General features: G+C 31.7%; 1 protein-coding gene across 1 annotated transcript; it reads left to right on the top strand.

The window, feature by feature from the left end:
* Positions 1–27,409, top strand: LOC131850733 (glycine receptor subunit alpha-4-like). Its single transcript, XM_059201078.1, has 10 exons — positions 1–416; positions 12,491–12,558; positions 17,815–17,882; positions 18,298–18,518; positions 18,791–18,873; positions 20,019–20,177; positions 21,957–22,155; positions 22,532–22,739; positions 23,695–23,805; positions 24,658–27,409. The coding sequence occupies exons 1-10, from the start codon at positions 325–327 to the stop codon at positions 24,886–24,888; spliced, it is 1,440 nt and encodes a 479-aa protein (XP_059057061.1). The 5' UTR covers positions 1–324; the 3' UTR covers positions 24,889–27,409.
* Positions 27,410–27,933: the final 524 nt, after the last annotated feature.

Raw genomic sequence — 27,933 nt, 5'->3', positions numbered from 1 at the left:
CCGCACCGCGTAATCGGTTGCGTAGCAATAGTTTTTCTCGCAGCGCGTCACAGGGTGAGAGCGCACGGAAGCGAAGGTTGCGCCCGTGACCGCGCCCGCCCGCCGCGATAGCGTCCGCCGTCCGCCGTCCGCCGTCGCAGTATCGCTCCGCGCTCGCTGCTTCTCGGACCTCGAGCCGTATCCAACTCAGCAACCTGGATGCACCCCCCTGAACCCAGTGAAGTGATGTGCCATTAGCTGACGATGTGTAAGCGGCGTATGTGTAAAGTGTCTATATGCGCAAGAGGTGCGATCCGGCATAGGTCTGCGCGACCGTAGCAAGTCATGTGGACGCTGTCGCTGGCGTTGCTGGCCATCGTCACGTTCGGCGGTGGAGCCAGCTTCTCAACCAACAAAGAACTATTGGAGTGTGCAAGGTTCGTCTATGAAACTCATCTTAAAAATTTCCGCGGCGTTTTGACGCCAATAAAGCGTAATTGTTTTAATGGAATTATTATTTATGCCCGACAACAGTCAATAACTGAATAAATTTTGCGAACATGATCCGTGTTCAGGCCTCGAATGAGCTACAAAAATAATTTAGATGGGCACGCGAGACAGCTGTCTAGTACGACCGCATTAGCTAGGCATTAATAGAGACGAATTGTTATTATTCCTTGTTTAGCATTGTAAATAGGAATTCATTCAGTTTAACAAAATTGTTACATTTTAAATATGTAAATATTTACATAAAATAGACTAACACATGTCAGTCAAATGATCAACAAGAAATTGATATTTTTGAAAGTCCATAAAGATGAAGCGCTTTATTGGTCTTTTGATAGGTTTATTAAGAAGCTTCTGGAAGAAGTATTTTTTTTATTAAAAATTTGTTATATATGATTATTTGTTAAAAATAAAACACGTGTAAATCGCAATGCGATTCTGGCAGCGTCCGCGCCACGAGTTGGGCCGCTGGCCGTTGGCGGCCGTTACTGCCCGACGTGAACTACGTTCGGCGGCGTCGTTTTGGCAACATTACACTTGTTGATATAAACACATAAGTCAATGCAAAATGCACAAATAATCGCCTTCAATATTATGATCGTATTCAAGATATAAGCACGCACAAAAAACTGTCGCCAGTACCTAATAAGCATAACACTGAATGGATTTCCGAAATATAGAAAATTCTGGAATTTCATAAACGGAAGATTATTTTTATACAATATTATACACTTCTAGACTAATTTGTATGCAAAATATATAAATATTACCTCGGTCAAACCAATAGATTCCAAAAGATCATAAAAAACAGATGCAACGACACACTTATATGGAACAATTTTAAAAGGAAAGTTCGTAATAATAATTAATACTAAATGAATTAATAGCTACAATTAAAATTATGTAATGGGATAAAGGCAAGGCAATGATGATGAATTAAAATTATGAAATATATGTACTTTTAAATTAGGTTCTTTAAGCATGTTGATAAATATTGTGACACAAACTATTTCCATAAAATCTAAATATTTTTAAATATTTAGATTTTATGGATATTAATTTCACCATTTAATGCTAGTCAAAGTATAAACAAAGTTGTGAGTGAGTTCATTGACTGGGACTAGCCTGGTTACTTTTTATCTACATTACAGAAAGAAAATTTGTAATAGTTGCTTAAGTATTCGATTCGAACAATATATATAATAATAAAAATAATAGATAGATAAAGTCATGAGATAAGAATTGGAAGTTTAAATGTTTAAATTAGAAATTTAATGGAAAAAATAGCCTAACATAATTAAATGAACCAGAGACCACATATGTATTAGTGATAATCTTTATCACTATCTTGTGTTTTAAATCTTAAGTCTTGTTACTGTCATGATCATGTCTGAAATCAAAATCTTCGTAATCTCATTATCCATGATATATATAATACTAGTGCACAAGTATTTCCACATGAAATAAGAATGAGCTTCCTGTTACCATTTTTTTATGTAATTGAATTACAATGAAGCCTTGATGGTAAACCATAACCATCACCCATGTATAAGTATAACTGCTATGACTGCCATGACCCTTGCGTTGCTATTCCATAGGCCTAACATGTTATACCTCTTATCATACAATATTAATTACCATAGACTGTACCTGTAAATACAGGTACAGTCTATGGTAATTAATATAAATACAGATTAAATAATCTGTATTTCCGGGCCATTTACAGATACAAATATGTATAGAAGCAAGTGACATCATTTCATTATTGTCTTTAAAACCAGTACAATTTGCTTATGTAACAAATAATTGTTATCTTGAAGTATATAGATAATAATATAGTCTTATACACAAATATTAAATATATGACTAAGAATAAGATGATTATCTGGAAAATGTAAGTATTAATGTTGCGTGCGCATAGCTGTGTGACGACGCTATAAAAATATATTACAGTATTCCTATATTCTCACTATATCATATATCACTCATCCCCAAAATATAATAGTGTAATGATTAGAAAAATTAAATAAATTTTCAACAGATATAAAAACAGAATTGGTCTGTTTTGTTGGGTAGTAAACAGTAGATTATTTTATTACGTTTATACTAGATTAGTACTAAATGGAAATTGAAACATTTGATGTTGTGATAGTAGGATAACATCCTCCGTTAACAGAAGGACCTGTGCCGTCTGCAATTGGAAGTTAATTGGTTGAATAAATAATCTATCAAATTGTTCATCATCAGTCATCTAAAAAATGGTTTATTTATTGAATAATAATCTAAACAAATAATCCTGGACGAATCAAACAGCATTCTCTAGTTCCAAACTAAACAGAATTTGAGCTATTATTAGCACTAGAAAACTAAGAGAAATACTTAAATTATGTAAATGTATAAATAATATATAAAATAAAACACCCAGGCACTGGATGCGAGCAGCGCAGGACCTATCGACGTGGATATCTTTGGGGAAGTCCCTTGTTCAGCAGTGGACGTCTTCCGGGCTGAGATGATGATGAAAACACTCAGATCAAAACAAACAGTATACTCACGAGTACAAATGTTTGCTTTGTTTGGGAATCAAACCCGCGACTATCAGAATGTCAATGTTTCCATTACAAAATGTCACATGTTTGTCTACTCTCTCCTTAACAGCTACAGTTAATCTACACTACCAGGGTGCCAGGTACAAATGATTGTACAGATTAGAAAATGTAGCATAAACAAGACAATAAATAATCTGATAGCTAGATTAGAACTATTTAAATCAATTCTGTAACATGCAGTATCTACTATCAGACTGTATTTTGTAGATATATTTCATCTAATTTTATAGTCTTCTCATGAGTAATCAAAATTATATTATTGAAAACGAAATAACAAACATAAATCAGTATAAAATAAGGTCTGCTGAAATCAAGATATTAGACAAGTTAAAAATATATATATGTATTAATCTATAATATAAAAATAAACAATAAAAATCACTGGCGACATATGTATTAATATTCCCCGTAATGTTTGATAAATCATACTCCGTATTTTCATATCAACTCTCAAATGCTACCAATGTTGATAATTAAGTTGTTATGATGACTGTATATGAATGCAATATTACGTGAACAGTCTTGTTTAGTAGAGTTTATACTTTTTCCGTAGACAATATATTTATATAGTGCTAAAACAGCAATTCACGGTTAGCTGCTTTACCTAACAAGTGAAAAAAGTTATTATATACTTTAATATTAATTTGTAAATACTCTTCACTGTAGTGGAAAATTTAAATATCTTCATACTTAAAAACACACAAAAAAAAATATGACCACCTTTGATTATAGCAAAGCAAGTTGTAGGTACTATCTGAAAATTATTTTTAATTTATACATATCTTATGTAATGTTTGCATAAGTATAATATAATATAGCAAACATTGAAATTATAAGATCCTCATTTTCAGCCTTCGAAAATACGATATGACCGCCCTGCGTCTCGATAAACCATATGGTATATGATGATATGTACCTACATCCGTTATACGTCTCTGTGTACCTTGTAAATATTGATTCACGTCTTCACTTAAATAATAAATATCTATTTATTATATATAATATATTGTACAAAATACTCACTATATATTATGAATACTAATATTATTTTTGTCGAATTTATAAAAATAAGTCTCTACCTATCTATTGCAACTTTGTAATTAAATTCGTGCCTGATCATTCCGATTAGAAAAAAACGTATTTCGTATTTATATGAATAGTGTTAGATAGAATATCATTTATTTGCATTATATAATGATAGAAAGTAGGTACATTTAATTAGTAAACTAAAAGGAAGAAAATAATGTTTTCTATTGTATTGAGTTCGTTTTGTAAATATCGCAGTAAACCATGTCCCAAATATATATAAGTTTTATTTCTATAATATTTATTTATGCTACGTATTCTACCTCTAAATACTGTACATATTTTTTACACTACCTCTATAACAGAAACTTTACGATAAAGTTGGTATCAACCGTACATTATCTCTTGATTAATTACATTTCGTAACTAGTTTCATTTAATTTTAATACTTCAGTTATTATTAAGAACTAAATGAAACTAGCTACGAAATAATAAATATATATATAAAAGAAGTGTTATTTACGTAGGGATATTTACCCTACGTAAATAATACTTTAATTCAAATTCATGAGAGGAAATTGTATTTGTCATATTAGTATGAATCCAAAATGAAGTTCTTTCTCTGTGCAACATTAGTAAACAATAAGGTTTGCACGTACCACTGACCTATAGACAATAATAGAGTTACAGACACTTCAGGCTAAATATAAACCCGTTTATCATAGGTAATTGCGTCACTAATAACCCAAATAAAACCGAGTGGCCGCGACGGTAACTGTGACAACGAAAATAAACCCTTGCTCTGAATACCACTGATTGCAAGCGATGCTGCGTTGCTTACGTCTATCATGTATTATCTTGTTTATTGTTTCACCAACTATCATACTGTTGTGATATTGACACATCAGTACAGCTATAATGCTACTTTCTCATTTACTTCAAAGAATCTTTCAGCGTAATTAAATCTTGATATATCGAATTATAATATGTTTTCCTTGATGACATGTCGCTATTAGTTGGACATGGTTGTTGGTTATGTCGAAAACGCAGTAATCAGATTTAATAAAAAAAAAAATATATAAATACATTTATAAAAGTTTTATAACAATAAACAAATAATAGAGAAAGGTAACAGTCAAGGTGATCTACTTATATTCGATGGTCGTTGCTCTATTCAAAATTTTGCTTCGATTGCTCGCACATTAAAAGCACAAGCTGTTGATACTGCTTAGCGTGGGATTAGATAGCCCTGTGTGAATTGACCACGATAATTATTATTATTTACTATTATTATTTAGGTTTAATTTCAAAGAATTTATTTACCATAGAAATTTTAATAATAATTAAAATATGTTTTCTAATATTTGCGCCAAATTGCTTTCCATTTAATATTAATTGAAATTACAAGCAAAAGTGATCACATGAAAAGTAGCCTTAGTGTGGAGAGGAATATAAAATAAATCTAGATAGTTGGTTTAATTTTTATGTTACTTAAGACATATTTCATGATTTGTGGGGTAAATGGAAAGTATGTATAAGTTGCCATGATACATTTTATATGCAGCGTGATATACATGCCAGTATTTGTTATCAACAGTTTTTACTTTTCATCTAACACGCCATATATCAAAGTTAGACAATCAACGGACTTTAATGAAACTTTAATATATACAAATAATACATCAGAAAAAAACATCGGCTACAATTTAAAAAAATATTATGTAAATTCGGCGAAATATAATGATAAAGGTCAAGTAAGAGTGATGCAGACGAAGTTGCGCGGTTCAGCTAGTTCTCACTAATATTATATTTAGTTTGTTACCTCTTCACGATACAGAATCAGCTTGACCTATAAAAAATATAAAAGATAAAATCAACACATACTCCGATCACACAGACGACAACCGAAAAACTAGATAGGTACGTATATAATTTGCTTAGACTGCAAGTATTTTGATATGAATAGCCATGTTTTTATTCATTTACTTAATAAGCGGGTCGAAATCTAGTCTATTGTAAATATATAATGTGTCTCATTCAGAGACTAAATTATTCATAATGTTTTCTTAAGTTTTTTTTATCTGACATGTATGATTATAATAGTGTTTAACCGGACGTGACATGTTTAATGATATGCAATTTATTGTACCATGACAGCAACACTGAACACCGCAGTTATTGTAAAATAATAGCTTTCATGCATATTACCAGTGCAAAATAGTCGAGATCTCGTATAGAATTCTCTTTGTTTTATGGTTTACAATAGGCGTAGCCCTAATAACAACCACATTACATTCGGGCATCTTAAATCTATCTAATATATTAAAATGTCATATCACAGTGTTTGTTATAATAATACTAATCCTGGGCAATTCCCACAACATCATGTAGTCCCAAGCTGAGCAGAACTTGTGTTATAGGTACCAGAGAACTGTTATATTTTTTTATTTTTACTTATTTATTTAGGATAAAAAACTGGTTTACAATTAGAAAACTTATAACTATTTCACATTTACTATGTTTTTGTAAACATGCATGATCACAAATTATATTTAAGTATTGAGATATGTGGGTGTTATATATTACTAGCTACTCGCCCCGCCTTCGCCCGGGTGTACATGTGTTATACTTATCATCCTTCCTCTAGAATCACTCTATCTATTAAAAAACCGCTTCAAAATTCGTTGCGTGGTTTTAAAGATTTAAGCATACATAGGGACAGACAACGGCAGCCACTTTATTTTATAATATGTAATGAAATTAATTAAACGCATACAAACTAATATATTTTCTACAATATAACTATGATTGGTGTATATGAAAGTACAATAGGAGTGTGTGTAAAACCGATAATAAATAGTTATATACATGGTAAATACCAGACCGATACAAACAGTCGAACTGACGAATTACGAACGATTGTTTGTAATCAAATATTGGTGTTTGTGCCGCGCAAGGAATCTAACTCGCGACCATCGGGGGTAAAGCAGTAATCTAAACCGCTAGACCACCGAGGCCGAAGTGTTATAGAACTCCTCCAAAATTGCTTGATCAATTTGTACGAATTTATTGCTGTATATTTGGTAGGTCTGGGTTCTTGACTAGGTATATATACTATATATCCCTAGGTGATATCGAAATATTTTATATGGCAAAATAAAATTTTAATTGTATACAATACAATTGAGCCGTTTAATCGTACTAAATTTAGATAATGGTTTGAACTTCTATAAAAACTTTCACATCCATATTATTTCAAAAAATCATACTAATATTAATAATAGGTACAACTATTCTAATTGAACACATTTATATTTTCTGAACTATATCTAACCTATCAGGTATCCTTAAAAAAATAGATAGTTATTATTAGTAATATTACTAATAGCTCGTTCGTAATATATAATATAGTTTATTCGTAATATTTTAAATCCTAATTAAACGTATAATTTATTCTTGGCTTTAATATTATATATGACAGTAAGTTTGGCATTTCAGCAAAATGTATTGCAGAATGACCAGGGCCTTTGAAATACTACTAATAGCACTTAACATTTATTCAATCTTATACGCATTTCTATTGAATGGTTACATTGAGTAGACATAAAAATAAAACAATATTTTAATGACATCCATCTATACAAGAGTAGGAAATAATAATAAATAACAAACCAGTTCTTTAACCCTAGTCTAATATTAATATATCAAAGACGGTATAACTGATATTTTCATAATATTTCCTCTAAGAAATTATGCTGCTTTGATTTGGCTAGGGGCCAGTTTTTTCACGCGGTATTGATGTTAATTCGCACTTAGAACGGTTTATATCTAACGTCTAAATGACAATTATTATACAACTAGCTGACCCACGCAATGTGACACAGACGTCACATTTTCCCAATTATTACAACATTTTATTCCAGCTCCGCTTCTGTTAATCGTAGCGTGATATAGCATGTAACCTTCATCAATAAATAGGCTATATCTAAAACAAAAATAAAAACGCTAATAGGAACAAAGCTCTAATGTTCGCAATGCATTCTTCTATGTACTTACATGCTTCTCATATTATACAATATATAAGGAAAAGAAAACATAAAACAGTTACCTATTTATAAGAAAACTAAAATAAATACAAATTGTACGTGTAGGTACATATATTTTGTATATAAAAAAATCCGCAGTTAGATAATATAGATTAATGCCTATTTGTATTTAATATACAAATTATATGTATATGACCAAAAAATATGATGTGATACCTATTTTATTGTATTTACATAAGTGTATGTATTAAAATTTTATTTACATTTGTTTTATTTTATTGACTTATTTCCGCTCATGATTTATCATGGAAAACAAAAAACAAATGAAACAAAAATTATACTTTACTTTTTGTAAATATTCTCCGTATTTACAAAGAGTAAAGTAATGTTTTTGTAAATACTCTCTTATCAAAGGTTTTCTGGAAGAGATTGTATTAGTGAGTGATTTAGATCGAATTTTGTACTTAGATTTATTTTCTTTTGTTAATTTTTTTCAATGTTGATGCAATGCAAAATAAAATTTAGAACTATTACAATACATGATTATAAATACTCGTATAGAGCAACTTTATAAAATATATTATGTGTTTATTGTATTACAAACAAGCCCATTAGACTAATAATATTAATAATACACGATAACTATAAATTACTTTAGTAGCGTCGACAAATGCGTGTAAAGGAAGTATGAAAAATTATACCATAAAATTGCGTGCTTGGTATTTCTTCCGCTAAATAAACTTACTAGCTTTCGTTTCTATTCTATTAAATATAATGAAACCATTATAAAACATTTAACAATAATATTATATGTTTGTTATTGTAGTATTTACGAAAAATATCCTACCTTCCTTCCTTATCATATAATTGAGGTAATTATAATGGAAAATTATTACGAGAAATATATTAAATTTGTGGTTACTATATTTTATAACATATATTACATTACAATGAATACCAAAAGGAAAAATACAATACTCGCTAGCATTTTTCTGAAAAATAAATAAAATAATAATAAAGTTTATTTTTGTAAAAAGAACCAGTTTCCTCGTGCCATTATTAGTATAGAGTAAAATGTGAGGAAAATACAAGGAAATATATATTGCAATCTACTGCAAAGGAATAATCACATCACAAAAAAAATATTGCGCACAGAAGACCAATTTTTACAATAGAATTGTGAATGAATTGATAACAATAAACTTAAAAGTAGTTTTAATTTACTACGACTATCAGCAAATACTTGTACAAAAAACTATTAGAAATGACCGTCTATCGTTATGACCATTTCTTTAACTCTCATCTCTCTCAAAATATACATACATATATAAAATGGCAACACTTATAACTGACACATCGATGGGCAGAGGCTATTGAGAGTAAGGGGGAGTTTGCGCGTTTACCGCTAAAAAGAATCCATTTATCGTATCTCCTCAGTTTCAAGACACTCTCCTTGATGTGAAGCCAAATCTCGAGGTCCTTGGCGTTGATATATCCAGTGACGTTCAGTTTTGCGGTCATTTGGAGGACAAGGCTAAAATAGCCTCAAAGAAGCTTGGTGTGCTCAGTAGAGTGAGACGGTATTTCACGGCGGCCCATCGCTTGCAATTATACAAGGCGCAGATCCGGCCGCATATGGAATACTGTTCTCATCTCTGGGCCGGAGCACCACAATACCAGCTACTTCCATTTGACCGCATTCAGAACCGAGCAGCCAGAATCATTGGTAATCAACGTCTATGCGACAGACTCGACCCATTGGCTTTGCGGCGAGATATTGCATCTCTGTGCATTTTCTACCGCATATATTACGGGGAGTGTTCTGAGGAATTGTTCGGATTAATACCAGCTGCTGAGTTTCAACATCGTACCACCCGCCAGAAACTGAAATACCATCCTGATCATCTGGATGAATGGCGGTCTTCCACAGTACGGTTTTCTAGAAACTTTTTGCCTCGCACAACCACATTGTGGAATCACCTTCCAGCAATGGTATTTCCGAACCGATACGATATTGAAACCTTCAAGAAAAGAGCTTATTCTTTTTTAAAAGGCCGACAACGTACTTGCAATTCCCCTGGTGTTGCGGGTGCTCATGGGCGGCGGTAATCACTTACCATCAGGTGAGCCGCATGCTCGTTTGTCCCCTGTGTTATAAAAAAAAAAACTAACGCATTTATAGAAAAATGGCTTGTACTGTACGTTGTGTTCCCTCTTGAATGTTTATTGCTCTAAAAATAAAAACAGTAAAAATAGAAAAAGTTATTCTTCTGTAAATTCTAGCTGTATATTCCACATAAATTCCATTCGCGAGAAAACGCGTTGTCGCAGACAAATCCGCTGGCATAGCTATATACATAGATGGTTCATAAAATAATTACCTACTTTCTCAATTTCAAATTAATGACGTCCATAATTTACCCGACTGCTGAAGAGTAGAAGGTAATGTGTTTTTAATTGCAGTTTCATGTAATTATATGCAACTTGAAAATCGCATGCTTCGACCTCAGCACGAACGTGTGTCACTGTGGCAAGACGGCGAATATTATAAGTTCTGTTCTATCGTTCTAGGTCATCACTTCATAATTCATTAAGTAACTTTTTAAGGTGATTATGAAGGAACGGCACTATTACTTCCTACAAACTTGCCTAGGTCATTACGGATTATGTTGTTTAATACTACACACATACCTACTATGTCGGTTTAAACATGTAGGCCGGTATGTCGAATTAAGTTGTACCTTAATAATATATAATTCGATTGAGAGAGAAAAAATAATAGATATGTAACAAAGCATGTTTCAAATAATATGGCAGAGCTGTAATTAATATTACAGATGTGCACATGCCTGCGCTAACTATTCTACATAAGAGCAGAACACTAGTAGAGCATGGCAAATTCAGTACCGATGACTAAATGAATGATGATTTCCAGATAATTGGTTTCTATGATCAACCTGACATAGTACATTGCTAGCAAAAAGGCCACTGATCCCCTAAAAATTCCCACCCTCCCTACTCCTTGGCTACATTAGGCTGTATTAGCTAACTGCACTTTATAAGGCTTTGCATGTAACTGTTAAGTATACCGCGTAATGCAATTATAATGTAGGAGTATATTATTGCTTCGAAGATTAGGGACATGGCATATGTAAGAGGTCATTAATAATAAACATATTCACTATATTTTCTAGATTAATACCGATTTAGTATAACTATGTAATATTATGTTATCTGTGGTATAACCATCATTATAATAAAAATATGTCAATGTTAACATTAAAGGCTATACGTTTTTTATATATACATTAATAATTTAAGTAAAAGTATGATTTAGTAAAGATGTTATGACATTTTAAATCATATAATATTGCATATGAATATTAATATAATATAATATGCATATTAATATAATAAATTTTCAATAATTATACATTATTATAGTCAAGCGACTATAATAGTTGCTTGATTATGTCGTTATAGAACAAAATTCTATAATATGTACAATTATAAAAATAATAGTAACATCAATTCTAAATATAAAATTGGTTTCATAACCATTCGATTGAAATTAGAGTTAACATTAGTTAAATTGTTGTAATATTTTAAAATAATGCTACTTGATTAATTTTAAAATTATTTTATAGTTTTCTTGAATATGATAATATAATTATTTGTTGAAAAAAAAATATATATTGTACGTTTATCTTCTGAATAGATTATCTAGATAAACAGTAATAACAATATTTTCTTAAATCAACAAAATATGGGCGTGTAGAACAATTACAGTAGATTGAAAGCTATTAACAGAATTAGTAAGACCTTATGTAATCGAAAATAACGTGCCAAAGTGGCCGTAAAGCAAATACCGATATCCTAATACTTAGTTATAGGTAAGAGTAGTTGGCGAAATCATGTTTATGGTTACATTTAATAAATTAGCGTTAAAGTTCAAAGCTACAAAATAGATTATAAAAGTTACAAAATATTTAAATAACTTTATATTTCAATATGTATATCCTTTATTATATTATTTATATCTCATTTTTTCATTCGGTTTTTTTTTATTGTGGTACATTCACCCTCAAGTACATAGCTAAAAATCAGTGTCTTGCTCCTTAATCGATTCTCCACACTGAGCTATGAGCCAATTTGTATTGCTAACATTTGTAATTTGTAGTATATACCTTTTATAATTAAATCTATAGGTGTGTAATAATATACAAATAAGGATTCTTATCTTCTTATCTAATATATCATTCTTATAATCTATGTAAATCATTTACAAATAAAGGTGACTAATTGATGATAACTTTTTTCCAGCCAGATCCTGTACATGGACCAACATTCATATCAGATTCCCACAAACTACAATAGAAACATTCCACCCGGTAAGTTTATATTTATTTTTATATAATTGGTATGACAAACAAGCTAACGGGACTCCTGATGGTAAGTGGTAACCGTCTCCTATATACTTGAACGGCTCTATTGACATCACCTTATCATGTGATTCATGTGACAGCCGTGATACCACTAATGAGTTCCCATTCTGGAGGACTGAGTAGACATGCCTTTTTCATTGCCTAATCTGCAACCTACTGACTTTATGATAACATTTTCAATTGAAATGACTATCAAATAATAGTATGAATGTACCTATATATTGTACCTACCTATAATTATTACTTAATTGGTGTATCGACCACCAATGAACATAATTATTATTATTTCATTTATTTCGGATATGTATCCATATTATGTTAGTAAACAACTTATAAACTATGTTAGTAAATTACAATTTTATACATTTAATTCATATATTTCTATTTATGTCTATGTCCACGTCCAGAAGCCCTGGGTCCGCAGCAATGCAGCGATATCCAGTGCCTCTGAAGTGGACAATCCGACATATTGGATATGGTGTTTAGGAGGCTGTTTGCGCTCCCCCGAATTCTACACATCAGTGATGCAGTTCTATTTCGCATTATGGCTTCAAAACCATCTATCCGCGCTTCTGCAAACATCTCTGATGCGCTACAGAATCGAGGGAGCCCAAACAATATCCTAAACCCATTATTATATTGCACGTGAAGAGCGTTGTATGCCCTCTGCGTGTACCTAAACCACAGGCTGCACGTGTAAAACGACTGACAATACGCTTTAAACAACGTGGTCTTCACGTCGTTATTACACCGTGCAAACCTACGGGCCAGCATATTACATCGGACCGACAACGCTCTTCGCTCCCTCTCTATATCAGAATCATCACTTAAGTCTTTCGATACAATGTGACCGAGGTATTTAAATCGCGACACCCGATTTAATGGTGTACCATAAATACACAGCGCTGGCATATATCTTAGTTTGGTGTTATTACTATGAAACATCATGACTTCACTCTTTTTCACATTGTATCGGAGCCCGTGAGACTCTACGTATTCCTCGCACATAATTAGTTACTTATCCTTAATAATATTAATAACTGAACTATATCCTTCTTGCAGTTAAAAGCGTAATAATACAGGTAGGTTATTTATTAACCTAGTTGTACATACCAATTACGAATTACCTACTGCACAACAAAGTAACGTAAGTTTTTAGTAAATGAAACAATACAAAGCTCATAATTTACAGACGTTTAGTGTACCTAACACATAGTTGCATTAGGTTTTGCGTTTTGAAAGTGAACCCAAAAGAACTTCGGGTCAGTCTCCATCAGGTGAAAATATTGGCGTACCACAAACACGCTTTACAAATAACTTAGGTTTCCTGTTTTCTCTCTCCTATTCTTATAAGATGTTATTAAGTCGGATCAATACAAATAATGATATTGTAAAAGGCCAATGTCTTAAAAATACGAATATGGCGCCCTTAATAGAGTAACAGAAGCATAGAATTTTAGAATTCTTGTATCTGAATATTTGTACACGAATTAAACAAATACTACTGCATGGAATAGAAGTAGTTTCCACGGATGTATTGTAAAGGTCTAACGTAAAATATAGGCCCCATTTAACCACACGAAAATATATTATTCCATGAGAAGAAAGGACGGGCGGCGCTAGTAGTAGTATTAGTAGTTTAATAATGCCTTCATAGATGGGAATCATATTTATAAATTGAAATAAAGACTGTAATGCATATATTTAAAAGGTATATTCGGCAGGTTTCTATGAAAATATAATATTAAAGTTCTGACGCGGACGGTCCACTCGCTGGCATATTGCAGGCTATCCACTTAACACCGGATGTTAGTCAGCGAAACCTTACAACCGTTCAGCCAATCATTAGTCAAACTTTCTGCCGTCTAATTGCCTCTCCACTTTCTAAATGTGAGTCTATTTTTATAGTATTTTAAAAATAAACACGCCTAATCAATTTTTTGTGTATTTGGTAATAGTTTTAACGTTATAAAATTAGATTGCAAATTACATCGGCAGTAACACACCTGATATTTTTGACGTTTTGATGATCCCGCTCTTAAATCAGATTTTTTATTTACTTTTGATAAGAAAAATACCTTATAGTACTAGTGCAAAATTCAAGAGCTAAGTTTAGAATTTAAATCTTCAACAAATTATAACAATTCTTGTCGTGGAAATTAACTTTATTTGGAACTACGTCTTATGGTGTACGATTAAAAAAAATAGGCTAATACGATAAAATAAATAGATAGAAGAAATACGATTTAAAAATATAAGTCTACGATTTAAAAAAACCATACACTTCACCAATATCCTTGACTAAGTTTCTTACATTAGTCATTTCATTAATGTATTGTACCTTTGCGGACTGCAAATTAAAAGGAGAGAGCTATCATTTTATTCTTCATGTATAAAAGTCTTATCTTTCTCTTGTGGTTCCTCGTTATTTTTTAATCCCTTTAATATTTTCTAAATCATAACTTTTCATGCGAAATCAATAAAAACATGATGTCAGATGTTTCCTTAATGATTCTCTTCTCTTCTTAATCGTTCCCTCACTGCTGAGGATCGTGACTCTATACTATCTTGTTGACTAGCCGTCGCCATCTGCTGCGCTCAGATGCCTGATGTATTCCGGTGCTGACAGTAATGTTCAGTTGACGTGATATTTGATCTGACCATCGGATGGGACTTCGGCCTCGACGTCTTTTACCTTCTATCTTCCCTGTTACCATCAGTCTCTCCATATTGTCTACATCCCTCCGCGCGATGTGTCCGAAGTATCGCACAATGCGCTGCAGACAAGTAGAAAACAGCCGCTGTGAATCTTCCAATTTGAGCTCTATTAGTACAGAGACGTTTGTACGGTGGGCTGTCCACGGTATCCTCAATAATACAGAAACTCCGAGAAATTCTAATATTTGTAATACGTCTATGCAAAGCCTAGGGTTGCTAGTTGACCAATAAAATAAGGTACAAAGCTATCTCTCGCAATCAACCTTTAGGAAGTGCAAACATACACGATTACGGCTTAATAATAAATGTGTATAGTATTTACAAAAATAAAACAATAGTAATATAATTTACCTACTGAAGGTATACAGTATTAAATAGTGTAGATGTATATAAACAAAATATAAAAAAGGTAAATCCGATAGAATGTCGTTATTCTACAGGTACATCAGTGTACCTACTATACATGTTATTTAAATAAATAATAACTCATATAACTACTTCATACAGAGATAAAAATCATAATCACAGATAACACAGCGAAGTAGCAATAGTAAGCTATAGGTACTAGTTCATATTTTTTTATTCTAACTATGACCAATGGCTCTGGAGACAAAACAAATGATTGATAATATCATTGTGTAGACAAAAAATATCCAATTATGACGATTTACTTATGTTTTTTTTTACAAAATAAATATTTTTTAATGTGGGTACATACATATATAAAATTAAACCCCCTCTCTATCTATGTATAAAAATTAATAGAGTAGTTTAAAAGATCTAAGCAAAAAGTCTGCGGAAACTATTTCATTTTATATTATGTAAAGGAGATTTATATTACTGGGTACTTTATTTTGTGTTTCGGTTTTTTGCAATTTTACTTCACCAATAAAAGTAAAAAATATTTTTACGAGTATGTAACATGTACTAATTCTTTTGGCGGGCCGTTATTTATTTGAAATTTTAATCATATGATAAAATCATTTGATAACACTGGCAACCCTATGTAATAATTTGTACACAGTTTACAAAAAATATATCTCACTCCATTGAAGACACTGCTGTATTGGACCAATTTTTTAGATGATTTCTAAGTTAACTTAACCGGTTAATTAATTTTTAAAGTATTTATCATAATCTAAATAATGTAAATACTTATGTTTATCACATAAACACTTTATGAAAGAAAGAATGTAAAATATTTAGTCAGTGCTTACAATAGAAACAAAAACAAACAAAATGTTTTTTAATTAAAATAAAATGACAGATAAATAAAGAGCACAAAAAAAAGGTATAAAAATTGAAAACTTACAACAAATATAAGTATAAAATAGAAACCTATTATATATTATACTAAGTTTGTTACGTAAGTATATATGTATAAATGTCTCATTTTAATTTCATTTAAATATTTCGTATATCGTACCATATCCTAAAAGTATATAAATGTGTTTAAACGTCAGTAATTATGATTAGATTTAATAATTTATGGTGTCATAAATATCTTTATTATATGCAGACACATTATTGTTAACGAAATTCAGCACAGAACCAAAAGCGGGGATCTATATAATGTCGAGATATCACGAAACGCTTACTAGTGTTGAACACCTTACCCATTTTCTGTAAATATAGATTGTCTAGACCTAAAAACAAAATAGAATCGATATCGCAAGCAATGTAACTTGAGAAGGTAAAACTGTAACAAAAATTGCAAGAAGTAAGTAAAATTTTTGAAACTGAATCATTGTTTGTGTGAATATCAAGGAAACTAAATTCGGCATATTAGACTGCTGATGATAAATTATATTAATTATTTGTTTTTGATCAGCACAATTTCGTCATCATCAGTTTTTATTGATGCTCCGCTTCTTTATCTAGCATGATATTATATACTCCATACTTTAATATTTTCCTGGATTTCTTAATTTGCTAAAACAATTTTTAGTTGATACTTATAAAGTATTCACATTTTTTTATACGTTAAAAGTTTTTTTAGCAACATAAATTTAAATTGGTATGTATATAAAATTTCCATGATACAAAATTTATCTTAGCTTCTTGACTCGGTAATGACATTAAAATGACCATAATATTACTACTGGCATTAATGGTACAGTTATTAATTTATTTTATATATACCTGCAGATTAGACTAACCTAAATTAATCATTTAGGTACATGTGTTTATTTACAAAGCCAATAAGGAAGGTATAAGCTCTCCTCTTTATTGTTTATTAAAAAGGAACGAGTATTTGTTAAACATTATGTTTTGTTTTATTTCATTAACATTACTGAAACTTCTAAATATAGCATAGCAGACCAACAAAGGCCGGCTTCAAGTAGATCCACTGAGTAGTGGGTCCCGGCGATATCTCCACCGTTCGTTGCCATAAAGTCACTGATTACTATTATTTTGTTACAGCTTATCATAATTCCAGCAATGTAACTGTATGGTTGTAATTTCCTATTGTTTTTGTTTCAGGCAAAAACACCACAGTTTATATCGGCGTCAACATAAACCGCGTCTCTGGTGTTGACGAGAATAAAGAAGTACGTATTATAATTATTACTATCTTGTCTATGTGTACACCTTGCCTATTTTACCCACTAAGTAAATTTCTTAAATAACAAATTACTACTTTTTCAATTGCATTTTGGTTGAAGGTGAAAAAAAGGTAATAAAATTACAAAGTACTACGTAGAAGTACCACGGGCGCCAAATCATGTTGTCATAACGTCTGCGACGCTTTGTGTACATGTAACAGTCATCTGTATTTAGGATAGGATTAGAGATATATCTAAAGGTGTAACAAATGTAAAAAACATGTAAGACTTTTTATAAATGTACAAATAATATAAAAGTGATGGCAGCGGTAATTACAGAGATTTGTAAATACAAACATCCATAATCGGCTCTAATATTACATTAGTATGTCTATAAAAAATTATTATTTTGTTGTTCAAGGAGATAACATTGGACATTTTCCTGCAAGCATCATGGGAAGAGCGGCGCTTGAACGTCCCATCCGAGATTCCGTTCATCGACTTGCCATGGGAGTTCCGTGAGCTCATATGGACGCCAGACCTATACATCTGGCAGTTACAATCCATGAAGATCCTCTCCGTACTCAAGGAAATGGCCTCGCTGAGGCTTTACTCCAACGGCACCGTCTCAGTCAGTATTGGGTTCGTCTGATTTTATTTTTATCCGTAGACAATCGTTTGTTTGTTTTGGCGACTGCCCCGCTACAATTGTGCTAGAGCTCTTGTTCAACAGTCAAATATCTGAATGGTGATGACATGTAAACATATAAAAGTTATATTTAAACTGATTACATCTTAAATAGTGTCTAGTGATGTTTATATGCTGCCAACACGTCATTAAAATGAATGGCGTGGTTAAGAACATCGTTTATAACATATGATTTTATTTACCGCTTTATTATTTTTCTTTACAGTGCAACAATAACAATCAAATGCGAGATGGACTTTGTGCTATACCCACTAGATGTGCAAAATTGCGCGATAGATTTCAGTAGCTGTAAGTACCAGCAGATGTTTCTAGAATTCTAAACAATCATAAAATTCACAAGGCTGCTGCTTAGCCTTATTAAGTTTATTAGTCACCCGGTTACCTATATTCAATGTAAAATATTATCATAAATTTATGCTACCATCATATTTTCATTAACGGAGCATAAAATATTTTTATAGTTTATCATTATGAAGGTACACACAGGTTTAGGTACTACTGCTTCTAAAGACTTCTGTAATTTAAATCTCAGCAGTGCGCTATTTAACAACTATAGATTGGCAATCATAAGTATATTTATAAGAGGAGGACATGAAAGATTTTGATAATTTGTGTCTAAATTTATGTAATAATTTGTATTTAGGGGATATTATCACAAAAAGGAAAAAAAATGTATATCATCGTAAGTATTTACACATACCTAGTAGTAAAATACTGGTAGTATTTGATTATAAGTGTTGTAAAAAAACAACGATGGTAAGCATACCCACGTCTTATAGATGCTCGTTATACCCATCGCCACTTAGATGCAACATTCAAGACTCTTGGGACATAGAGAGAGTTTAGTACTTGTAAGTACTGTCCTTTAAATCTGCATAATCATAAAGCAACAAAACTGCTGAGTTAAAATTAAATTTATCAAGTGAGACCAAATTCAGAATTGAGTATTTTCTGACAAGTATATTAAGTATATCCAACTTTAATAAAAAATAATCCAACTTGTTAAACATCAAGTCCTCGTAAAGAAAATCTAATTTCACCTGTCTTCGATATATAAAGCGGCTCATAAAATATACGTGCGTTATGAATACAACGCAAACAATGAATTTCTATTCCGTAACTGCATTACATATTTACTATATTTTTTATCAAATTTCGAATTGACCGCCGGGATAGGCAGTGTGCAGCCAGCAAATAAAACGACAGGAAAGCAACAGTGTGCATAGTTACAATGATCAAAATATAATATAATGATTTTTTATTTTGTTTCTTCGCAAGTGTGTTGAAAACGTCGTACAATATACGTGCATTTTTAACACACTCGGCTTTATTATGCCTTCGAAAACGGCTCAGCCTGAAATACCGCTTCGTGTATTATAACCATCATAACGCACTTACATCGGAATATACCATAACGTATTGGTGGTTCATAGACAAATACACAAGGCAAGACGTGCGTTTCGAGTGGCGTGAGGTGGCGCCATGGCTGGGACTGGGGCCTGCCAATGGACAACGCAGCCAGTTCCGCCTCCCTAAATATGTGGTCACATTCGTCACGGACAAAAGTAATCATATTCGCAATTTTGGTGAAGGTAAATGTATATTTATTGCTTTGCGCTTAAGTTTGCGCCTTGTACTAAGTATACCTACTAACGCTGAGCATTGCTATCGCTGGCATGCTGCCCGCGTCGCTTGGCGCGGATGAAAACTCAAAAACGGATGAGTACCAGTTTAGATATCTACAATTCATCAGGTTATTGGTATTAAGAATGTTACATCCGTGCCCGGCGCACATCCTCGTATGTTACTGTGACGCATGCCATAGTCAATTTAGTGTCGGATGCATGATTATGCTTTATATACATCTGCATAATGTTTAATGTTTTAATATATAGCAAATGTAATATTATAACACAAATGTAGTACCTAAAGCAGCACCTATTAATTTCTGTCTACACACTATTTTACGGTTTTACTTCTTCTTCTTATATTTCGACCCTTGTTTCGCAAACATATATTCCCTAATAACAGTATATCGTATCTAATAATCATACATTCATACATACTGCCTTTACTGACATTACATATATTCATGAGAATGTTTAATGACGTAGATTCGTACAAATTATTTTCTTAGTAAAGCCTATAATTACAACTTTAAATAAAAGTTTTTTTTTAAAGTTGTCATACGTGTTCTCACATGTCCCAACATTATTTACATATTTTCGGTTATGGTACCCAAAATATATGACATAGAGTGCTTTTAGCAAAATCGCTATATTACTACCGTCCATATTCGTGTCATATACAGCTCCCATTTTTAATTTTATTTTATTAACAACAATAACGGCAACCAATTCCTTACACATATACCTTTCTGATTACAGAATTAAATATATCAATGTGACATTAACCCGATACTGTTCACATTTGCAACCGTTTTTATTCTTACTAAAGAATTTAAATTTAATTTTACGGCTACGTTATTTATTACGGCAATATAACGTTGTATTTTATTACACTCGAGCTTGGGAGCTCACAACAGTCACATTGCCACCAGTAGTTTCGGCTACAACACTTTCTTTAAGTTCCTATGTATACTCATATCTTGTAGAAAAAAACCTAACATCAATGTTTTTAATAGTGAAAACAAATATGCTATTATATACTTTTTAATAAACTTCTTAAGTACTAAGGTAGGGCAAATATTTTACTACGAATAGATAAGAAAGACGATACGTAACTTATCTGTGATATTCAATAGAATAGTCAATGGTTATTTACAAGAATAGTACACAAAATACAATTCAATAATCTTACATTTGGTAAATATGTACTAATAGCTTAACATAACTGCTGTATTGTCTTGTCTGTTACAATTGTATCAGTATATTATATTGCAACACTTAGGCAATGCTATATGTATTAGAATTAAACACTCGCGCGCCGGTAGAAGAGTGCCAGGGTGTTGTGTTTGCATCATGTTGTTGTACCTCATGGAGTTAATATTATACTATCTATTTTAAAAAATCTTTGTCTTAAAATTGTTCGCTAATTACATAACCATATAACATCTTGGCTATATTATTCTGCCGGCGTTCATGTATACACTCCCTAATTCTGAAAGTGGATTTAGACCAAGCAAGAAAGTTCTCCTTCATAGCCAAATATAAGACATGATGTTTTATTTTAATTCCTCAACAGGATTTTTTTGTGAATTTTGTACATAGTTCATTCTTGCTTGTTTAATGGTTAATCAATTACAATGCTATTTGTCTTGTTATGTGGTCTTTGTTCATTTAGTCTAAGTCCACTGTTATAGTCTATGTGACTTGTTACTTACTAAATTTATTTATTACTATTATGTACAGGCGAGCACTCAGCTGCTCGTCTCCAGATCAAACTGTCCAGGGAGTTGAGAAGCTACCTCCTGGAGAGTTATCTACCTTCCTCGTTGTTCGTGATCATCTCATGGGGCAGCTTCTGTGTCATTCCGGAGATTGTCCCTGGTCGGATGGTGCTTCTGGTAACTACTTTGCTGTCGCTCGTCACCATGTTTGATACCGTCAGGTAAACATTTTATCACAAATAAGATTATGAACATTGCTATTATTCATGTTTACTCTCGAATTATGTAGATCCTGCATTTCATTATTTATGTTCTGTTATTAGAACTACTCGTTTCAATATTTACTATTTAAATAAGTAGATATTTATTTCTGTATAAAAATATCTTCTGTTTAATAAAACATATGTATGGAATTATATAAAAATATTTATCTGTTCTTTCTTTTAAATATTGCAGACATTTTATACTTTACTGTGAAATCGAATCTATTTAATGATTTACAAATGTACCTATTTACGTTACATTTGAGTAAATCAATATAAATTTATACTTATATATATCTATACATTTCATCAGTTTGTTTTATTATAATCGCAGCACAAATTCGCCGGACGCACTAGAGCTGAAATGCATCGAAGTGTGGCTGATCTCGTGCACCATCTTCGTGTTCCTGGCACTGATGGAGTACTTCATAGTGTTGTTTGGTATCCGATACGACAAGAGTTGGAGCCGCCGACGGCAGGACCTGCGACGAGCTGCCTCCGCCGCCCAACTAGCGCCTCCAATGCATATGAATCATTCTCAGGTATTTAGTTAAAGGTTTTCACTAAAAGCTTCCGGTAGTAGTAAAATTACTGGAAAAAAACAGTGTTTTTGACCGGACCGGACCGGAATGAGACATATCCAAATTGGTTCAGAAAAGAAGAAGATTGGTATAGCATAGATCGGTACCTATTTCATATACCCCACACAAGAGTGTTATATATACCACACCGCTATACATAAAAAATTAGAGGCCCATACCTCTAATTTTTTACATATAGCGGCCACGAATGATATTTATTTATAATACTTACATACCTAGGTCATAATCTACAGTCCTTTCATTAAGCTAAAGTTTTATTAAAATTTACATAAAGGTTGTCTGGAAGAGATTGCTTAGCGATATGCCACCCATATTATAGATATACTCATATTCACGCTATGTACGGTGCCTACTTATGAAAACATAGTAGAAAATACTTGCCTAATAACATCGACGTACATCCGGAAATAAGTAAATTAAATGTATTACCTACACAATCTATATGAATTTGCGTGACTACGTCAAATCGAATAATTTTCTGAAGGTTTCTTTTTATATTTACGATCTTACTTTCAAACCTAGTAGAATTATACTTAGTATCACAATATTGATACAAAAGTTGTCACAAATTATGTAGCTTAGAAACAAAAAGAATACCAAATTTAATAAAATTGAAATAAATGTGACTAACATGAATTAAACCTTCCACATCGTAGAAATATTTCTTAATTAATTAAAAGAATTAATATACAATATATTTGTACTACCAGCTTGATTTGAACTGCGAGCTTTAGGGATTAAGTCAACTAGGCCACGACGCTCTCTAAGGTACCTTGAAAGTTTATCAGAAATTGCAATTCATGAGGACTTGTTGTTCATCAAGCGATAATTATTATTAGGTGGGCCGTTACTTCCCAGAAGACGTGTACACTATATATTTTATTCTTTCTAACAGAGATTAAGCACTCCTGTGACGGGAACCCCACAAGGTGGAGTGTTCACGCCACAGCTCAGCGTCGAAGATGACGGCCTCAAGCAACAAATGTCGCATCAAACAATTCAACGGGTAAATATAGAAACATAACGATTAGTTTGATTTAATGTTGTGCCTACTACACGCACCTAAAAATATATTTCTCTAGGTTTAATTAACACGTAGTACATACGTGTGGTATATTTTTTTAAATTAGGACACAAATTTTTAGTCGTCCCACACGGGAAAAAGGAATTGGAGACAAAATAAGGTTGGATGTGAAACAAGATCTATGAAGGTAAAACTAAATTTAAAACGAACACTGCACTGTGTGACCTTTAGCTCCCAATGATGTTTGATTTGCCACCTTAACTGTAGGAATATAGGTATAGAGTAGTTAATAAATGTGTAGGTAGGGTTCTGTTGCGGAAAGTTTAGTTGGTTTGAAAGAGTGTTTATCGCGAGAAACATTACAGTACCATTCTTAATACGCAGTCAAATGTGTAAATATTTCAGTAGACATATAACACAATTATATTTAATAGATCAAAAACAAATAAACAAACAGCTTAGGTCAAAATTAAACTGTAGCAATTTCAAATAACTATTATTTTCTCTGCGAAGAAACATTGTATGCTTACAGTAATGAAAATATCTGAATAGCAACGTGTTTGCACGGCTTCAACGCATGTTCGCTATTCGTTCGTGTGTAGAAGTTGGTCAGTGTTACATTGAAGCTGTACGTGGTATTTAGTCAATTAGACATTAGAAATAGCTTGATACTTTAGATATTCCCGTAAACCTTACAGCAACACGCTTGATTATAGTATGTTTCAACTCAACGCCTAAAATACCTAATTCAATTTTACTTTGGAAACAACCTAATCTTGGGTGGAGCTGAATAACCATGAATACAAAATAGGTAATGCAATTATGTATTGTTAGGACTCACCAATGCTGGATACGCTCCAGTCTAGCGGTGGTGGAGGCAGGTCGGGTAGTGGTACGCTGGCTCGACTGGGCGCGCTAGTGGACAGCGGCGTGATGTTCTGCGGCGCGCAACATGGCGCCCTTGATCGATTCGCGCTTATGGTCTTCCCAGTCTGCTTCTTCCTCTTCAACGTTATCTACTGGACTACATACCTCAGTGAGGCCCACAGGGTCTACGATAAATAAGTGAAAATCCGTTGGACACTCGACAGTGACAGAGCACGTGTTTCACCGAAATGTGATTGTTGTGCCTATATAGACATATTGTAACATACTTACTTGTAAATATTAGACGAATTGCTAGTCGACTTTACAAAAGTGTGAACCCCTGTTAATAAGTTATGATTAGGTAAGGCTTATATTAATCTTTTGACTACCACAGTTTATTTTTATACACATGTGAAGATTTTTTTGTACAGGTACATATAAATACTATATTTTTATTCGCGACATTAATATATGTACAACATAGCACTGGTAACAACAGCATTCTTTATTGTCTAATATATTTATTGTCCAATATTTTTTATTTTGTTATGTATTTTGAAATGATAACATGTTCACGTAGGTCTGTTTGTGGATATATTTTTTGAAGTCTGCTTTATTGCATGATTAATATTTCGGTGCACAATGCAGAATTACAGATTTTTTATATAAAAAAATGTAGTTGCTATCTATATTTTTGCTACTTGTTTACTTAAATAGATTGTTTCTGCCAGTTACACGATGCCGATGTTACCAGTTAGGTAGGTATACAGGAAGTGCCCTTAGGATATTCTAATAGTATTGAAATTATTACTTTTATTTTTTGTTACATTAGGTATATAAATATATATGTATACTTTATAATATATATATACTGGTATGTTAATATAACATATACGTTATAAACATATTATACTATATGTTCATATCAATGCATATCATCACAAAATTAAAATAGATGTATAAATTCATTATACATACATATTCGTATTAGTTCAAATTATAAAAATGTAAGGTGCCTTTTATACGCATTATTTTAAGTTTGATAACTATTCCATGCTTGGGTCAGAAGAAACTATGTACTCGTAGGTACATAAGATTTAATCTACATATCTGTTCTCCGTACCATTCTTACTTTATAATACCTATCTATATATATTATAAAGTAAGAATGGAATATATTATAAATTATAATAATTAATTAGGTATTTATGCAAATAAATATTTATACTTAAAACTGCTCAATACTGAAGAATTCTCGTTAATTTAACCTATACAAATACTACAGTCCTTAATAGTTCTACCGTATTATCACTTCAATTTATGGGCGCATTCAAAATCTTCAAACGTTTAAAGACTCTTGCCTCGCTTATCTTGCAATGTACATTTTGGTGATGTAGCTTACGGTATTATTAAATATTTACATTTTATGAAGCTTATAATATAAAGGTTCATCTTTAACTTTTTAGCAATAAGTATTAGGTACCTACTTCCCCATAAGTTTCAAGTTTTTTAGTTACCCTGGTCATATTTTATCAACATAATATGACCAGGGTAACTAAAAAATTAAATACCTATATGGTTTAATTGCATACTAACTAATCGATAATAAAAACTTTAAAATTTGGTTCAATCGCCTTAAAGAAAGTCTACCTAATAAATAAATATACATATTTCATATATATTATATAATAACGATGATGATTATGAAATTTAACTTCTGAATGAAATTAGGAATAAGGAAAACGGTAGGTATATAATATCTATACAGGGTATAAAATATTAACACCCTAAGTTATAAAGTCTATGCACTTTGTGATATACGTAGGCGCGTCGCACAGCAGACACTCGCATTGATGCAATGTCACAATATAAACTTAATTATCAAAAACATACTGCCAAAATTATTGTTCACAAGACCATATAGAACCAGGTACAACGAGGCATATGTTGCCCAATTAGTTCTCACGAAAGTACTTACCTATAAATTAGTAACTAAGAAACATACCTAATGTTGTATAAGATAATTTAAGACTATACATGAAATTACGCTAGATTTCTCGTACAACAAAATTAACATAGGATAAACAATATAGATTCGATCTGGTAGGTACCATATTTAAATCAATTCTATTATATACTGTAAATAATAATAAATAAATAGGGAATTTTTAAAAAATATTCACCACCTTATAACTGTCATACAGTAATTAAACTATAAATAAATTATAACAATATATATATTAATATTTTTTAAATAATAAAGATTATGTGAAATGATAGATATAATTTATTTTATTTTATAAAAAATATATATAATAACGAAACTACTTTCCATTGTTATCTAGTCATAAAAACGATCTTAATAGAAATTAAAATTATTCGTAATTGTAACACTTCATTACACTGCACCCCTGGCCCATTAGTATGGTAGGTATAGCACAAATTACTAAACCACTATTGCACAATAATGTTAATTAACAAAAAGATATAAGAGGCTCGAAAATGTAATAATGTATTAAAAGGTAGTTAACTAAATAAAAAGATTGCTCCCTCTAAACATAATTCATTGTCACGTTTAATTCATTCTTTAATATTTCATTATTAGAATTCGTCATTAAATTTATAGTGGAGTTTAATTCTGGATATTCGGTGTATAATTGTTATTCTTATAATTATTATACACTATAAAATAGGCACACGTCAATAAAATACTAGATATTATCCCCATCTGGAAATATCAAATTTTCTATTTGATATTTCCAGATGGATTTCCATTTTTAAATAAAATTACAACTAATTGTAAGTAGATACCTGTTGCAGAATCAAACTAATTCGCATATAAATACCCAATAAGTGGAGTCGAAATCATAAAATACTTGTCTTTAAGATGAGATACAGCGCCCCTAGCGGGAAGTAGCATATACTTACAAGCATAACAACTTTCCAGTACAAGGTGTTTATTTCAATTTACTCTTTTGACTGGACTATGGCGATAGTAGATCGTAGACCATCTCAAAAGTCAAATAATCGATCTTAGTGATTAAAGATTTTTATTTTAATCAACATCACAAATAGATTTTTAGTGGAGAGATTCATACCAAAAATTTGCACAAAAATACATTTTCTCTGTAGGTTTTTTACCTATATCAATAAGAAAGATAAATTAACATTATATAATAATGCGTTCATATACTTTATTTTTCAATAAGTATTACAATGTTTTACTGTTCTAAAGTTAAACAC

This window comes from Achroia grisella, unplaced genomic scaffold (genome assembly GCF_030625045.1).
Source record: "Achroia grisella isolate CSIRO2021 unplaced genomic scaffold, CSIRO_AGI_Agris_v1 utg779, whole genome shotgun sequence".
Taxonomy (NCBI): domain Eukaryota; kingdom Metazoa; phylum Arthropoda; class Insecta; order Lepidoptera; family Pyralidae; genus Achroia; species Achroia grisella.
The sequence above is the reverse complement of the archived record's forward strand: the minus strand, read 5'-3'. Positions and strand labels throughout refer to the sequence as shown.